This window comes from Anomaloglossus baeobatrachus, chromosome 2 (genome assembly GCF_048569485.1).
Source record: "Anomaloglossus baeobatrachus isolate aAnoBae1 chromosome 2, aAnoBae1.hap1, whole genome shotgun sequence".
In the NCBI taxonomy this organism is placed as follows: domain Eukaryota; kingdom Metazoa; phylum Chordata; class Amphibia; order Anura; family Aromobatidae; genus Anomaloglossus; species Anomaloglossus baeobatrachus.
The window spans coordinates 84,838,664-84,857,484 of record NC_134354.1 but is presented as its reverse complement, the minus strand read 5'-3'; the positions used below and the strand labels follow the sequence as shown (position 1 = coordinate 84,857,484).

Genomic DNA, 18,821 nt, shown 5'->3' with positions numbered 1-18,821 from the left:
TACAAAGAAAATGACGTGCGCTTCGCCATATTTTTGTATGCTAGCCAGGTACAGCAGGCAGGTACGGGCTGCCCGTAACCCCCAGCTGCCTATTTGTACCTGGCTGGGAACTAAAAATATAGGGAAGCCCTTTTTTTAATTAATTCATGAATTTTATGAAATAATTAAAAAAAAAAAAAAAAAAAAATGACGTAGGCTTCGCCCCATTTTTGTGTCCAGCCGGGTACAACTAGGCAGCTGGGGATTGGAATCCACAGCACAGGTTAGCCCGAGGTTTCTGGGCCCCTCTGCTGCGAATTGCAGTCCGCAGCCGCCCCAGAAAATGGCGCTCTCATAGAAGCGCCATCATCTGGCGCTGTATCCAACTCTTCCAACAGCCCTGAAGCCGGGTGGCTTGTTGGGTAATCATGAGTTAATACTGGCTTTGTTTTACTAGCTAGTATTAAGCCAGAGATTCTTAATGTCAGGCACGTTTGACCCGGCCATTAAGAATCTCCAATAAAGGGTTAAAAAAAAACACCACACAGAGAAAAAATACTTTAATAGAAATAAATACACAGACACATTAGAGACTCCATCTTTATTACCCCTTGTCAGCCCTCCACGATCCTGCTCTTCTGTCTTCTTTCCCCTTCAACACATGCAGCTCTGTCTGCTCCATCAGACAGCACAGCTGCATGGGGGAAGACGCTCCGTGCAGAAATCACTCTGTGAGAGTGACCACAGGCTCCCGGCTGTAAGCGGTGGCACGGGTTGCCATAGCAACGCTGCTCCGATCACGTGATTCCGGTGCCGCTGCGTGCTGGTAGCGGGACGTCCCCGTCACCGCTACCAAGCGCGTTGCTATGGCAACGGTGATCTCCGTGATTGACCGGTTGTGTCAGCCGGTCAGGAGCCGGCTTCTATGGATGCTGGTAACTACGGTGAACATCGGGTAACCCAGAAGCCCTTTCCTTGGTTACCCGATGTTTACCGTAGTTACCAGCGTCCGCCGCTCTCATGCTGCCAGTGCCAGCCCCCTGCACACATAGCCAGACTACACATCGGGTTAAATTAACCCGATATGTACTCTGGCTAGGAGTGCAGGGAGCCAGCGCTAAGCGGTGTGCGCTGGTAACCAAGGTAAATATCGGGTTGGTTACCCGATATTTACCTTAGTTACCAAGCGCAGCATCGCTTCCACGCGTGCTGCTGGCTGGGGCTGTGGTCACTGGTTTCTGGTGAGATCTGCCTGTGTGACAGCTCACCAGCAACCCGTGTAGGGACGCTCCAGCGATCCCTGGCAGGTCAGGTTGCTGGTGGGATCGCTGGAGCGTCGCTTAGTGTGACGGTACCTTAAGGGAACGGGGAAGCAGAGCGGGGAGTCGAGCTAGAGCATGTCGCCGGTACACGGTGATACACAAACGTGCACCGTGTAACAGAGAGATGCAATGACAGGTCCTACATGACGCGTCATAGTCATGTGACCAGTCTGTAGCCAATGAGATAACAGGCACGTGACTGGTCACATGGCTATTTTTCACGTCACGATAGGTCCTGCATCACTGCTGGCAGTGCTGGTTACCGGAAGGATTCAGCGATCATCGGATGGAATAGCGGCAGGAGACAGAGTGCAGGAGGGATCGCGGGGACCGGTAAGTGTTATGTAATGTTTATTAACTGTATGTGTACATTTATAATGTGTTTTTATGTGTTTGTGATTGCCTCCTATTGTTTCCTATGCGGTTCGAGTGGTTCGCCGAACCGGTTCGCCGAACCGAACTCGAATGAGCCCTCCGTTCGGCGAACCGAACTCGAGCTGAACCACGGCCGGTTCGCTGATTTCTAATAATTACCCCTGTTTGCTCGTATCAGTGCTTATCTCCAGCCTGTAAATTAAGCTGCACCCTTGTTTTTGCCACCTTGTCCTGGGTACCGTAATTGAACACTTAAGGGGGCTTTACACACAACGATATCGCTAACAATATGTCGTCGGGGTCACGAAATTTGTGACGCACATCCGGCGTTGTTAGTGACGTTGCTGCGTGTGAAACCTATGAGCGAGTGTTATCGATCAGAAATACTCACCTAATCGTTGATCGTTGACACGTCGTTCATTTAAAAAAAAAAACGTTGATGGTGCTGGACGCAGGTGGTTCGTCGTTCCTGAGGCAGCACATATCGCTACGTGTGACACCCCAGGAACGTCGAACAACACCTTACTTGCGTCCTCCGGCAACGAGGTGGTCGTGACTTTCATGCAGCTGCTATCCTCCCCTCCGCTTCTATTGGATTGCCTGCCGTGTGACGTCGCTGTGACGCCACACAAACCACCCCCTTAGAAAAGAGGCTGTTCGCCGGCCACAGCGACGTCGCTAGGAAGGTAACCTGGAAAGGTTCTATTTAAATATTAATAAAAAAATGAAATAATATTTTATGCTTTATTAGTTTATTATTTTGAACAAATTCACACCAAACAAAATGTTGTATTTTTTTTAAATTATTTTTTACATTTCTCTATTTACATTTGGGAAAAAGGGGTTTATTTAAACTTTTTATATTTTATAGATTTACATTTATATTTATGGGTTTTTCAATGTCTTTCATTGTTCGCTTGAGAATTGAACCTGTGCAATTGCAATACTGTAAATATGTTAGTGTAACAGCAGTGTGCTGTAAATCTGATGATATCCTCTGAAGCAAATGGACAGGCAAGGCTTCATAGTGGTAATACTGTGTTAGATGTGGGGGCATCACTTAGCCCCTGGGTAGCATGGCAACACTTCAGCTCCCAGCGATCTTGTCAAGCATAATCATTGCAGGACCTACGGTACATTTGGGTGCATGTGGTATAATACAGCCAGCACCCATACTGTACTGAGCGGGCTCAGTGTCTGAGCCTGCACAGTACAAGCAGCGTGCACATCTGCGGTAAAGGTGCAGGAGATGTTGCCAAAGTTAAAGGGGTTTTCCTGTTTTGGAAAACCATAGCTCTGCGTCTCCACCACTGCTCCCGGTGTCTGTTATTATATATAGCTGTGATGTCACATTGACCACACTGCAGCCAATCACTGATCACAGTCGCTCCGAGCATCTCATACCATAAACTAGGGCAGAGCCGTTGAGCTCAGTTATTAGTGGCAGGCAGTAGAGGGTGATCATTAACCCTTCAGGATTTCTTTCCCCGCAGCACTTTATTTGTAATCTGACACATGTCCTGCTTAACACCATTTTGCACTATCTTTTCCTATATCCTTAAGTAAATATCCTCCATGCCTTTTACCTCTTGATTGATATTTAATGTCTATCAATTCCTTGGATTACAATAGCATATATCTTTTTAAATATTCTAGGTATTCTTGCTATTTATTGCGCTCTTGAAATTCACTTATTTATACTTATGGGCAATGTGCAATATCCTCTTTTCAATAAACATATCCTTTAAAAATATTTGTGTGGATATTGCCAACCTTTTTGAGCTCACCTTATATCACTGTTCATTTTGTGCTTCATGAGCAGTGTGCAATTTTTGTTCTTCTATGTTATTTTTTGATAATCATACATGGATCTATCAGTATTATATTCCTTAGTCGTCCCCTAGTGGTCGCCTACTGATACTGCATCCTTTTATCATTTATGCACTTGCATAAAAATTTCAGCGACATATACATCTATATACTCTCCTTTATTATTATTTTTAGTTCATATCGGTTAAAATGAATCATATTGGTATCTTGGTTTAATTACATGTGGGCAATTTTTTTCTATCTCGAGGGGTTAATTTCATGGTGTGTATTTTCCCTTTTTGTAATAATGTGTTTATTTGTGCCTCAATAAAGATTGAATTGTTTTACTTTGGCTTATTATTCTCAGTGCTTTATAGGTATTGTTGTTTTCATGAGTTAGCCCAATTTATACCGAGTCACTCATTCTCCATGGCCGTGTATGATCTGCTCTGCCCCCCTCTCGTGGCTTCTTTCAGGTCTACCTTGACCTTGTTCTGATATGGTTTGTTGCTAATAGAGGTCAATCCCATATACGCCCCATTAAAAAAACAAATGTGTACAACCCAGGTACTTCCTATATCATCTTATCTGTAATGAGTAACTAGCCTGTGTATGTAATAATAATTCTTATCTCTTTAATAGGATGGTACAACCGACTCTTCATCAACTTCATCCTTAGACGCCATATATTCTTCTTCCTGCTTCAGTCCTATTTCCCAGCGATGCTAATGGTGATGCTGTCATGGGTTTCTTTCTGGATTGACAGGAGAGCTGTGCCCGCCAGAGTATCACTAGGTAAGGACATAGGCGTTGTTCCACCTTTTGGGGACATTTTTTTTTTCTTACTTAAAGTTATAATAATCGGGGCTAAAAAAAAAAAGAAACAAAATCTTTTTGTAATTGGATTTCCGTAAATAAATTACACCGTTTGATTTTTATAGCCTCTGTGTTGTTTTGACTACTGAAGAATGCAGAATGAGTTAACTGAGAATCCGTCAGTCAGCTCACTATGACAATAGCAAATATACTCCGGCACACTAAGAGAAATATATGAGGAAAGTCCAGAATCTTGCTCAATTGGACAATGAACATTATAAGAATATAGATTAATAAAAACAATTTTTGAGCACCATTCTGGACTTTCCTCATATATTTCTCTTAGTGTGCCGGAGTATATTTGCTATTGTATTGATTTTTTTCTCCAGAGCACCTATTGACATAGTGGTCGAGCCAGATCCTTTCTGTACAAAAAAGCTCACTACGACAGTCTGACAAGGAGTGTAAGTCTGTAATCTGTCTTTTTCTGAGCTTCCCTCAGCTGATGTATGATTTTTTTTTTTATTATTATTATTATTATTATTATGACCACAGTCCACATCAACATTGAATGTGTAGTGAAATTAAAGGCATTTAATAGCCAAATGGGGCCAAATGTTGAATACAACCCAATTTCAAAAAGTATATTTGTGCCCCCAATACATGAATTTAAGTAAAAAAATGTCCTTAACTGTGGACAACTCTCTTATTCCATAAAACATCATAATATCATCATATATATATATATATATATATATATATATATATATATATATATATATATATAATTAGCACGTGCAGTATTATGACACAATTTACATAATAAAAAAATGTGTGTGTGTGTGTATATATACATATTGAGAGAGAGGAGAAACCATTTTGACACACCTCATCTCTAGAACAGCTGTTAACCCCTTCAGCCCCGGGGCACTTTCCGTTTTTGCGTTTTTGTTTTTTGCTCCCCTTCTTCCAAGAGCCGTAACTTTTTTATTTTTCCATCAATCTTGCCATATGAGGGCTTGTTTTTTGCGGGACAAGTTGTACTTTTAAATGAAACCATAAGTTTTACCATATGGTGTACTGGAAAACAGCAAAAAAATTCCAAGTGTGGAAAAATTGCAAAAAAAGTGTGATGGCACAATAGTTTTTGGGATGTTTTATTCACGGTGTTCACTATATGGTAAAACTGATGTGTGGGTATGATACCTGAGGTCGGTGCGAGTTTGTAGACACCAAACATGTATAGGTTTATTTGTAACTAAGGGGTTAAAAAAAATTCACAAGTTTGTCCAATAAAAGTGGCGCACGTTTTGCGCCATTTTCCGAAACACGTAGCGTTCTTATTTTTTGGGATCTATGGCTCAGTGATGGCTTATTTTTTGCGTCTCGAGCTGATGTTTCTAATGGTAGCATTTTTGCGCAGATGCTACGTTTTGATCGCCTGTTATTACATTTTGCGTAAAACTTGCGGCGACCAAAAAACGTAATTTTGGCGTTTGGAATTTTTTTGCCACTACGCCGTTTACCAATCAGATTAATTGATTTTATATTTTGATAGATCGGGCATTTCTGAACGCGGCGATACCAAATATGTGTATATTTATTTATTTTTTAACCCTTTAATTTTCAATGGGGGGAAAGGGGGGTGATTTGAACTTTTAGGTTTTTTGTTTTTTTTTTAATTTTTTAAAACTTTTTTTTTACTTTTTTTATTTTATTTTACTAGACCCCCTAGGGGGCTATAGCGATCAGCAATCCGATTGCTGATCGCTATCTGCTGATTACAGCTATACCGCTGTAAACAGCAGAAATAGTCACTTTCTTTCTTCCTCTGCTCCGTGCCGAGGAAGAATGAAAGTGAAACTTCGTAGCACCAGGCGTCATCACATGACCCTGTGCTACGATGGCAACCACCGAACGTCACGTGATCACTCACGTGACGTCCGGAGGGGGCGGCGGTAAGAAAAAAGATGGCCGCGCGCATATAGATCTCGCTGCCAGACTTTGGCAGCGAGATCTAAGGGGTTAATGTTCCGGGTGGAATGCGATTCCACTCGGAACATGTAGGCACACATGTCAGCTGTTGAAAACAGCTGATATGTGTGCCGATCCACGCCGCCTGCCCGCGGCAGGGGGCGGGGCTTACCGGGACACGATCCATGACGGATATATCCGTCCATGGTCGTGAAGGGGTTAAGAGGAGACTTTGTGCAGCAGGCCTTCATGGTAAAATAGCTGCAAGGAAACCACTGCTAAGGACAGGCAGCAAGCAGAAGAGACTTGTTTGGGCTAAAGAACACAAGGAATGGACATTAGACCAGTGGAGATCTTTGGATCCAACCACCGTGCCTTTGTAGAAAAGGTGAACGGATGGACTCTACATGCCTGGTTCCCACCGTGAAGCATGGAGGAGGAGGTGTGATGGTGTGGGGGTGCTTTGCTGGTGACACTGTTGGGGATTTATTCAAAATTGAAGGCATACAGAACCAGCATGGCTACCACAGCATCTTGCAGTGGTGTGCTATTCCATCCAGTTTGCATTTAGTTGGACCATAATTTATTTTTCAACAGGACAATGACCCCAAACACACCTCCAGGCTGTGTAAGGGCTATTTGACTAAGAAGGAGAGTGATGGGATGCTACGCCAGATGACCTGGCTTTACAGTCACCAGACCTGAACCCAATCGAGATGGTTTGAGGTGAGCTGAAGCTTAGGGGCACTTTGCACGCTGCGACATCACAGGCCGATGCTGCGATGCCGAGCGCGATAGTCCCCGCCCCCGTCGCAGCGGCGATATCCTTGTGATAACTGCCGTAGCGAACATTATCGCTACGGCAGCTTCACATGGACTCACCTGTCCTGCGACCGTTGCTCTGGCCGGCGACCCGCCTCCTTATTAAGGGGGCGGGTCGTATGGCGTCACTGCGATGTCACATGGCAGGCGGCTAATAGGAGCGGAGGGGCGGAGATGAGCGGGATGTAAACATCCCGCCACCTCCTTCCTTCTGCATATCCTACAGAAGCCGCAGCGACGCCGGTAGGAGATGATCCTCGCTCCTGCGGCTTCACACACAGCGATGTGTGCTGCCGCAGGAACAAGGAACAACATCGGACCGTCGCGTCAGCGTAATCATGGATTACGCCGACGCTGCACCGATGATACGATTACGACGCTTTTGCGCTCGTTAATCGTATCATCTAGGCTTTACACACTACGATGTCGCATGCGATGCCGGAAGTACGTCATTTTCAATTTGACCCCACCGACATCGCACCTGCGATGTCGTAGTGTGCAAAGCCCGCCTTAGTGAAGGCAAAAGGGCTAACAAGTGCTAAGCATCTCTGGGAACTCCTTCAAGACTGTTGGAAAACCATTTCCAGTGACCACCTCTTGAAGCTCATCAAGATAATGCCAAGAGTGTGCAAAGCAGTAATCAAAGCAAAAGGTGGCTACTTTGAAGAACCTAGACTATAAGACATATTTTCAGTTGTTTCACACTTTTTTAAGTATTTCATTCCACATGTGTTAATTCATAGTTTTGATGCCTTCAATGTGAATCTACAATTTTTAGTGTCATGAAAAAAAAGAAAACTCTTTTGAATGAAGAGGTGTGTCCAAACTTTTGGTCTGTATTGTGTATAAATAAATATAAAAAAAATATGTATATATATATATATGTACACACACACACACACAGTATTATGATACTGTTTCTACATATGTGTGTACATATATAAATATATATATATATATATATATATATACACACATGGATAGTAATTGTCTCTCTGTCTCTCTTCGAGTTTCTGTCTGTCTTTGTGTGTTTGTGTCTGTCTCTGTCTGTATCAGTCTCTCTGTCTGTCTCTCTCTAGCTTTGTGTCTGTCTATGTCTGTGTCTCTCTCTGTCTGTCTGCCTCGCTCCAGGTCTGCCTCGCTCCAGGTCTACCTCGCTCCAGGTCTGCCTCGCTCCAGGTCTGTCTCGCTCCAGGTCTGTCTCATTCCCCGTCTGTCTCGTTCCCCCGTATGTCTCGTTCCCCCGTCTGTCTCGTTCCCCCGTCTGTCTCGTTCCCCCGTCTCTTTTCTTATCTCTTCCCTTGTCTCTGTCTATGTTTGTCTCTCTGTCTGTCTCTTTCCCTGTCTGCCTGTGTCTTTCCCTATCTGACTGTCTCTTTCCCTGTCTGTCTCTGTCTGTCTCCCTGTCTGTCTCTTTCCCTGTCTGTCTCTGTCTGTCTTTCTGTCTGTCTCTTTCCCTGTCTGGCTGTCTCTTTCCCTGTCTGTCTCTGTCTGTCTCTCTGTCTGTATCTTTCCCTGTCTGTCTGTGTCTGTCTGCCTCTGTCCGTCTCTTTGACTTTATGTCTCTCTCTGTCTCTTTCTGTCTCTATCCGTCTCCCGTCCGACATCTTATTACCTCACACATAAGCTTCTTATACTAACAATTTATTTTGTTCCTATAGCAACCACTCACAGCTCCTATTAATAACCTAATAGCTTGTATCTCCATTCACTTTAATGGAGGCAGGATTTTTGAAGAGTAACTGTAAAGCGCGGGGTTAAATTTTCCCATCCAAACATAGTCTGTGCCATTCCCTGAGTCACATGGAGTGTCTGTGCAAAATTTCGTGATTGTAAATGCGACTGTGCGGATTCCTTTAGCGGACATACATACATACATACACGCACACACACACACACACACACACACACACACACACACACACACACATATATATATATACATACATACAGTCAGCTTTATATATTAGATAAACCATATCATACTACCACACTATATAATATTTAGAAACCGTATCATAATACTGTATATACTAAACATGTTTGGCTTCTGTGTTACGAGGGTGACATCTACTGCATAAATTGTGGTACTGCTTCAAATTTAAGGGTGACTATCCTTCACCTTGTAGAAAATATCAATATTGCAGCTTAATACAAAGGAGGACGGTATTATGTTACAAATGGATCTGGATAATACTGTGGTCGCACTTGAGTTTTCAACTCAGTTTTTTTTCCCATTCAAGTAACAAAGAAATTACATTTATGCGGAACATGGATCAGCCATATAATGTAGACAGATGGAAGCATTTGAGCCCATTGACTATAATGGGCTCTGTCTGGTTACTATTATATATTAATTTTTTAACAGAACAGAAAATACAATTTTCTTGCTTCAATCATTTCACATTGTTGTTTATTTTGTCTGAACAGGTATCACAACTGTACTGACAATGTCCACAATCATCACGGGAGTCAGTGCCTCAATGCCTCAGGTGTCTTACATTAAAGCTGTAGACGTCTACTTGTGGATCAGCTTCCTGTTCGTGTTCCTGTCTGTTATTGAATATGCAGCTGTCAATTACCTGACTACAGTGGAAGAAAGAAAACAGCTAAAACAGAGAGGAAAGGTAAAGAAAGGAAAAGACAGGACAAAAAAGATCCAAATGTTTCTCCACCAATCTAAGTAATCTAAGGCTAAGGCTAAGGCCCCATTTTGCGTTCTTCTACTTGCAGTTCTAAACGCACATTTTGGGCTTAATTGATTTGACCAAAGTTGCCTTTTTCAGAAATTTAGCGCTGAAAACGCATGCGTATTTACCGCATTTTAGATGCGTTTTCAGGGCTTTTTACATGCTTTTCCAACTGCGTTTTGATAGATGCCTTTTGAACATCAAGACACTGCTAAATAAAGTTTAAATAGTCAAACTCAATGAAAAAATTGGAAAAAAAGAAACAAATCTATATTTTTGTGAAAAATAATGAAAATAGATTAATTTAATGAAATTATAGCGGTAATATGATATTTAATGGAAAAATAGCAATAATTTATTAAAATTCTTATTTTTAATTGTCGGACTATGTGTGTGTGTGTAAAGGGACATATGAAATCCTTATTTTGATTTTCAAAAAGCATGCGTTTTGTTAGGCCAAAACACATGTTTTCTGCACTGGAAAAGCAGGTAAAACGCAGGAATTTGCTGGAATCTTGGTTTTTGCCATTTCTCATTGACTTCAATGTTAGCAAAACGCACCCAAAATGGCAAAGACAACTGACATGCTGCTTCTTTGAACGCATGGTTTTTGCCACAAAATCTGCAAATTAAACGCAGCTTTTTAAAACGCAAAGTGTGGTCTAGAAATCCCCATTTTCCATAGACTTTGCTGGGAAATCAAAAAGCATACCTTTTGGCATGAAAAAGGTGCTTCTCAAAACGGACCTAAAAAGCACCAAAAACGCAGGTGGAAACGCAAAGTGGGGCCCTAGCCTAACAGAATCTAAAAAAATAGACCTCAGCTCATCGGTTTTCTCCAGAGTTCTGGGGTCAATAATACTGTGATGAATCAGGCTCTGAAATGACACACGTGGTTCAGAATTTTTGTGCAAATGATAAATGTTCTTTATTTTTGCCTTTAAACCATTTTGTGACCGTTTGGCTCAAAAAGTCACGTTCTGCTAAAATGTTACAAAATGATCACCACTATAGATGGCTCCATGTTTGGGACAGGAGCACATTTGTACCAAATATTTCCAGCTTTTTAAAAGCTGTAATTGATAACTCAGTGGAAAACATCAGGAAACTCCAAACTTGGCACACAATAGTGAATATGAGCCATTGGGGCTGTGTATAGATTTTAGGCAGCCTTTTTCTGAATGACAAAGGGTAAAACGACAATTAGAAAAAAACGGCTTGATCTGTGTCATAGTTTGGATTACAATAGATAGGATACACATATGTTGATGCCATGAATGACTTTACATCGACAGTTCATTACCACCCTGAAAACATCCAATCCAATAATTCTACTCAACAGATATTTGCCATAGCTTAGCATATGTTCCATTTCTCCATTTCAAGAACAAAAATGCCCATGGTTGATGGAAAATAGTCAAAAGGGTGCTTTACACGCTACGACATCGCTAGCGATAGCACCCGCCCACATTGCTGTTTCGTCATGGGGTGATCGCTGCCGTAGTGAACAATATCGCTACGGCAGCTTCACATGCACATACCTGCTTAGCGACGTTGCTGGAGACACCAAACAATCTCTCCTTTAAGGGGGAGGTTCTTGCAGCATCACAGCAGCATCACTAAGCGGCCGCCCAGTAGCAGAGGAGGGGCGGAGATGAGCAGCCGGAACATGCCGCCCTCCTCCTTCCTTCCTCATTCCCGGTGGTAAGGAGATGTTCGTCGTTCCTGCGGTGTCACACATAGCGATGTGTGATGCCACAGGAACGACGAACAACCACCGGCATGCACCACCAACGATATTATTATAAAGAGCGACGTGTCAACGATCAACGATTTTTGACGTTTTTGCAATCGTTGATCGTTGCTCCTTTTAGTCACACACAACGATATCGCTAACGGCGCCGGACGTGCGTCACGAACACCGTGATCCCGACGATATATCGTTAGCGATATCGTTGTGTGTAAAAAACCCTTAAGGCTACCTTCTCAGCTGTCCAAAATCTCTAGTCTGTGGCCACCTATAAGGTTATGGTCACCTCAGACATGGAAAATATGATTTTTATATACAGTGCCTTGTGAAAGTATTCGGCCCCCTTGAATTTGTCAACTTTTTCTACATTTCAGGCTTTATACATAAAGATAAAAATTTTAATGTTCTGGTGAAGAATCAACAACAAGTGGGACACAATTATGAAGTTGAATCAAATTTATTGCTTATTTTAAACTTTTTTAAAAAATAAATAACTGAATATTGGGGCGTGCAATATTATTCGGCCCCTTTAAGTTAATACTTTGTAGCGCCACCTTTTGCTGCGATTACAGCTGCAGTCGCTTGGGGAATGTCTCTATCAGTTTTATACTTCAAGAGACTGAAATTCTTGCCCATTCTTCCTTTGCAAACAGCTGGAGCTGAGTGAGGTTGGATGGAGAGCGTTTGTGAACAGCAGTTTTCAGATCTTTCCACAGATTCTCGATTGGATTCAGGTCTGGACTGTGACTTGGCCATTCTAACACCAGGATATGTTTATTTGTGAACCATTCCATTGTAGATTTTGCTTTATGTTTTGGATCATTGTCTTGTTGGAAGACAAATCTCTGTCCCAGTCTCAGGTCTTTTGCAGACTCCAACAGGTTTTCTTCAAGAATGGTTCTGTATTTGGTTCCATCCATCTTCCCATCAATTTTAACCATCTTCCCTGTCCCTGCTGAAGAAAAGCAGGCCCAGACCATGATGCTGCCACCACGTTTGACAGTGGGGATGGTGTGTTCAGGGTGATGAGCTGTGTTGCTTGCCCAAATAATTTGATTTTGGTTTCATCTGACCAGAGCACCTTCTTCCACATGTTTGGTGTCTCCCTGGTGGCTTGTGGCAAACTTTAAACAACACTTTTATGAATATCTTTGAGACATGGCTTTTTTCTTGCCACTCTTCCATAAAGGCCAGATTTGTGCAGTGTACGACTGATTGTTGTCCTATAGACAGACTCTCCCACCTCAGCTGTAGATCTCTGCAGTTCATCCAGAGTGATCATGGGCCTCTTGGCTGCATCTCTGATCAGTCTTCTCCTTGCTTATGATGAAAGTTTGGATGGACAGCCGGGTCTTGGTAGATTTGCAGTGGTATGATACTCCTTCCATTTCAATATGATCGCTTGCACAGGGCTTCTTGGGATGTTTAAAGTTTTGGAAATCTTTTTGTAACCAAATCCGGCCTTAAACTTCTCCACAACAGTATCACGGACCTGCCTGTTGTGTTCCTTTGTCTTCATGATGCTCTCTGTGCTTTATACTGTACAGAGCACTGAGACTATCACAGAACAGGTGCATTTATTCGGAGACTTGATTACACACAGGTGGCTTATATTTATCATCATCAGTCATTTAGGAAAACATTTGATCATTCAGAGATCCTCAATGAACTTCTGGAGTGAGTTTGCTGCACTGACAGTAATGGGGATGAATAGTATTGCACGCCCCACTTTTCAGTTATTTTTTTTAAGTTTAAAATAAGCAATAAATATCGTTCAATTGTGTCCCACTTGTTGTTGATTCTTCACCATAACATTAAAATTTTTATCTTTATATTTGAAGCCTGAAATGTGGGAAAAGGTTAAAAAAATTCACGGGAGCCGAATACTTTTGCAAGGCACTGTATGTGAGTGGTTACCTTAGTTAATATAATTGCGCTAAGTTTCGGCCATCATGCTTCATTACTTCATTTTCAGAGCCTCTGATATGCAGTTTACAGCCTAATCCAAGTTTCAGACTTTACCTTTTTGGGATTGTCTCTCCCAGTAATATAGGCTGGATGTGAGGTCTGTGAGATACATGAGATACTTTCTCCCCTCTCCACTTCAGATCTGTATACAATACCCTCCCTGCGGAGAGAAGAAGAGGGAAGAGCAGAGAAAGCCATCAGAACTGAGCAATAACGCTGACGAATTTGTAACATTTTTGCAGATCACACAGCTAGGAAAGGACAGTATAGCAGCAAAATGATGGAACATTTTTAAAGTAGATCTCTCATCTAAAATGTTAATGATACTTCCTTCTGCTTATAACTGTGGTGTACGTGTGTTAAATCTTTTGATTTGTAAGTATGTTAACACAAATACACTACAAATATAATCAGTAGAAGTAGAGAATAGGCAATAAATCTGGGACATCTACTCAGACAACCACTTCTCAATTAGTATGTTTTCCCCCTTGTAAAATAATAACACCAATACCCACCTCCAGTGTTGGCACTGATCCAGCGGTGCCGAGCGCTATTCCAGCAGTGTCTGCACAGTTCCAGCATTATTGTTGCTGTTCCTGTGGTGCCGGTGCTCTTCCATCTGTGCTAGCACTGATCTAGCGTTGTTGTCACTGTTCCAGCATTGTCAGCAATGTTCTTGAAGTGCCGATGCTGTTTCAGTGGTGCCGGTGCTGTTCCACCAGTGTCTGCACTTTTCCAGTGGTGCCCGCACTGTTCCAGCTATGTCGGCACTTGTTCCAGAGATGCCGGTGCTGTTCCAGCTGTTTCTGCACTGTTCTTGCATTGTTGGTATTGTTCCAGCATTGTCAGTGCTGCTCCAGCGGTGTCAGCGCTGTTCCAGTGATGTCGGCGCTGTCCCAGCAGTGTCAGCACTGGCTCTCCCGGGACTCACTTGACATTATAGAGCCCCAGCATCTAAATGTACATTCTCAGCATGGTGGGAGAGTGGAAATTATGTGGCCTGAAAAGGGGCACGGTAACAAAACAATGTCAGTTCCTCACTTTGCGTGCCGCATTGAACATACCACCCAGATTGCCGTACCTCCAATTGGCAAGCATGGTACAAGTTACATATAAGATGTGAATTCTCTGTAAAGTTCTCCAGAATATGGTAGCACGTCAAGAAATCAATGTCTAACAGCCGATCTGCATGTTTTTGTTTTTCCTAGTCCTCTACAACGCTGAACCTGGAGGCGGTGCAGGCCATGGCGTTTGATGGCTGTTACCACGACAGTGACGCTGACCTGAACTATTCTGTGCACTCGGAGGAAAGCGCCTCTCGTGGCCGGGCTGCCAGCGTGGCCACCCTAGACGCAGCTCGTGTGAAGCGCAAGAAATCAATTAAGGGGAATGTTGGTAGAATAATCCTCGAGAACAATCATGCCATAGACACTTACTCCAGGGTCATCTTTCCCGTTGTCTATATTTTGTTTAATTTGTTGTACTGGGGCATGTACTACTGAGGAAGGAGAAATCTGAAGTCGTATATGGGATTATACTATCCGAATGTACTCTACATGGAAAAACACAAGAATCCTGCGCTCACAATTCGGCTCCTATGAGACAATATATTGATAACTGATGTTGATGATGCTGGTGTTGCTTACACTGTATTTCCAGTCATTTGTTCAGTTTCTTGTAGAGATGTGCCTGCACTAATAAAACACCATATTTTTATTTACAGATATTTATAATTGTGTTGTTTTATTTTATTCTGACTTCTAATCAATGGAAACCCTAATTGGAGAATTCACGTTCTCAGCTCCCAGTGTGCGCAGGGACTCTCACCTACTGTAGCTCTGCTGCCAGAATTCACATTCTCAGCTCCCAGTGTGTGCAGGGACTCTCACTTACTATAGCTCTGCTGCCAGAATTCACATTCTCAGCTCCAGTGTGCGCAAGGACTCTCTCCTACTGTAGCTCTGCTGCCAGAATTCACATTCTCAGCTCCAGTGTGTGCAGGGACTCTCACCTACTGTAGCTCTGCTGCCAGAATTCACATTCTCAGCTCCCAGTGTGCGCAGGGACTCTCACCTACTGTAACTCTGCTGCCAGAATTCACGTTCTCAGCTCCCAGTGTGCGCAGGGACTCTCACCTACTGTAGCTCTGCTGCCAGAATTCACATTCTCAGCTCCCAGTGTGTGCAGGGACTCTCACTTACTATAACTCTGCTGCCAAAATTCACGTTCTCAGCTCCCAGTGTGCGCAGGGACTCTCACCTACTGTAGCTCTGCTGCCAGAATTCACATTCTCAGCTCCCAGTGTGCGCAGGGACTCTCACCTACTGTAACTCTGCTGCCAGAATTCACGTTCTCAGCTCCCAGTGTGCGCAGGGACTCTCACCTACTGTAGCTCTGCTGCCAGAATTCACATTCTCGGCTCCCAGTGTGTGCAGGGACTCTCACTTACTATAACTCTGCTGCCAGAATTCACGTTCTCAGCTCCCAGTGTGCGCAGGGACTCTCACCTACTGTAGCTCTGCTGCCAGAATTCACATTCTCAGCTCCCAGTGTGCGCAGGGACTTTCACCTACTGTAGCTCTGCTGCCAGAATTCACATTCTCAGCTGCCAGAATTCACATTCTCAGCTCCCAGTGTGTGCAGGGACTCTCACCTACTGTAACTCTGCTGCCAGAATTCACATTCTCAGCTCCAAGTGTGTGCAGGGACTCTCACCTACTGTAACTCTGCTGCCAGAACTCACATTCTCAGTTCCCAGTGTGCGCAGGGACTCTCACCTACTGTAACTCTGCTGCCAGAACTCACATTCTCAGCTCCCAGTGTGTGCAGGGACTCTCACCTACTGTAACTCTGCTGCTAGAATTCACATTCTCAGCTCCCAGTGTGTGCAGGGACTCTCACCTACTTTAACTCTGCTGCTAGAATTCACATTCTCAGCTCCCAGTGTGTGCAGGAACTCTCACCTACTGTAACTCTGCTGCCAGAATTCACATTCTCAGCTCCCAGTGTGCACAGGGACTCTCACCCAATATAACTCTGCTGCCAGAATTCACATTCTCTGCTCCCAGTGTGCGCAGGGATTCTCAAATACTGTAGCTCTGCTGTCACAATTCGCATTCTCGGCTCCCAGTGTGCGCAGTGACTCTCACCTACTATAACTCTGCTGCAAGAATTCGCATTCTCAGCTCCCAGTATGCGCAGGGATTCTCAACTACTGTAGCTTTGCTGCCAGAATTCACATTCTAAGCTCCCATTCTGTGCAGGGACTCTCACCCATTGTATTTCTGCTGCTAGAATTCACATTCTTGGTTCCCAGTATGCGCAGGGACTCTCACCTACTGTAGCTTTGCTGACATAATTCATAGTCTTGGCTCCCAGTATGTGCAGGGACTCTCACCTACTATACAGTAGCTCTGCTGCTAGAATTCACATTCTTGGTTCCCAGTATGCGCAGGGACTCTCACCTACTGTAGCTTTGCTGACAGAATTCACAGTCTCGGCTCCCAGTTTGTGCAGGGACTTTCACCTACTGTAGCTCTGCTGCCGATCTTTGAAAAAGTGCAGGTGCTGGGCTCGAAAAGCTGCAGGAATTTAGCAAAAATTGGGTTCTGAATCCAGTGCTTGTCCAATGTTATATGCAGATTTTACTGTATATTATTATTTTAAGAAGACTCTGTTATGTCCCAAAATTCCGCTAAACTTGCGTAAATAGTTTTCGGATATGAGCACACTCCATCCTTTAGATGCATCATTTTACCTGAAGAATATTTTCTGAAATTTTTACCAGTGGCTTTACCTTTATATTAAATTTAATCTATACGAAAAAATGGAAGCCGCCTGAGGAATAGGCTGAGAGGAGCATGATGCAGGGGCAGAGACCCTGAATCTAGTGACGTGTCACTTATTAGGCTGCTTGTTGCAGTTCAATAAAATCCATGCTTTATTGGTAGATTATCACTGGAGAACGAGTTGTCTCATGCTATGTAGTGGACCTGCTTTGTGTAACCCCGCCCCCACTAGTGATTGGGCAGATTTCTGCCTATGCACAGCATACACAGAAAGCTGCCAATTAGTGGTATGGGCGGGGTTATACAGAGCTCAGCATTCAGAGAGCTGGTAAATCTACAGCAAAGAAAACTGTGATATCAAAACTATAGCAAGCAGCCCAGTAAGTGACACATCGCTGGAATCAGGATCTCTAGTCCTACATTATTCTGCTCTCAAGTGTGGTATCAAACACCTGGTGACAGATTCCCAAGAGAAATGAGCTCTATGGGCCTAAATCCTGATTTGTGTGTGTGTGTGTGTGGGGGGGGGTTTGGCAACTTCTACAAGTAATATCGGCAGTTGGGAGAAATGGAACATTAATGAGTGCAAGTCAAGTGTCTTATTGACTCTCCCCTGCGCCATTATATCAGGTTATGGAAGGACACCAGGTTATTACTATTTTATTCTCTGAATTAATTTTTCTAGTATGCCAAATTTAAAAAAAAACACGTGTTCCTACATAAGGCTGTGTTCACACGTTGCATTTTTTCTGCAGCCAAGGCCTGCCCTTGGTAGTAAAAAAATGCTGCTTCCAAAAAGCAAGTGTTGCTGTGTTTTTTGGTGTTTCATTTGTCTACAGTACATGTTTAAATAAAGTTAGTGTCATTCACAACAAAAGCAGCAAACACGCAGCGTGTGAACACAGCCTAAACAGCAGGACAGCACTCGGGTGACTATGAACCTATTGGCATCAATCGGATCTGCAAATCGGATAAAAATGGACGCCTACGTTTTTGTGGACAATTAGCCAGCAAAAAAAATCCGTGAACATGTCCGCAGACGATAATGGGAATGTGTCCACCTGAGAGAGCACGGACGGGAAACACGGAGGTCAGAAAAATGTCGCCATGCAGCTTACGCAATTTTTCACTTTTAGTTATTTGCAGGAGCCGCTATATACATTGTGTGACTGTAACTACACTCAATAATACGACTTTTGATACAATTGTCCCTGTCACAACGTCCCAATATACAGGTCTCATCTGTCATCGCCATCATTCCTGACAAATTCCCTGATGAATCAGTGATGAATGATGATACGAGACACGGCGGCAATTCCTCGCCTCCACCACCAGGTGTCGCCCTCCACATAGTAGTGAGGCTTATTCGACGAGTCCCTGTTGTTGTCCTTTTAACAGCAGAGGTGCCGAGTCCGCGGGGCATGCTGGGAAATCTGCTGCCACATGGTTCTCTCGTGTAGTTCCTAGCCGGGGAGAAGAGAAGCAATAGGTGAGTTGTGCGGCCGGCATTGACAGGACGAGGTACAAC

The 18,821-nt window shown here is 43.5% G+C and overlaps 2 protein-coding genes across 3 annotated transcripts in view; both read left to right on the top strand.

Annotated features, from left to right (window-relative positions):
- Nucleotides 1-15,183, top strand: part of GABRR3 (gamma-aminobutyric acid type A receptor subunit rho3) — a 131,028-nt gene extending 115,845 nt beyond the window's left edge. Inside the window, exons 7-9 of the mRNA XM_075333101.1 lie at nt 4,128-4,280; nt 9,528-9,724; nt 14,714-15,183. Coding sequence (XP_075189216.1) covers nt 4,128-4,280; nt 9,528-9,724; nt 14,714-15,007 — 644 coding nt within the window. The 3' untranslated portion in view covers nt 15,008-15,183. The remainder of the gene's footprint in view (nt 1-4,127; nt 4,281-9,527; nt 9,725-14,713) is intronic.
- A 3,514-nt stretch (nt 15,184-18,697) lies between these two features.
- RIOX2 (ribosomal oxygenase 2) overlaps nt 18,698-18,821 on the top strand; it is a 73,918-nt gene continuing 73,794 nt past the window's right edge. Inside the window, exon 1 of one of the 2 annotated variants that reach the window (XM_075335129.1) lies at nt 18,698-18,782. The gene's annotated coding sequence lies outside the window, so the exon portion shown is untranslated. The remainder of the gene's footprint in view (nt 18,783-18,821) is intronic. The other variant, XM_075335130.1, reaches the window with a different exon arrangement.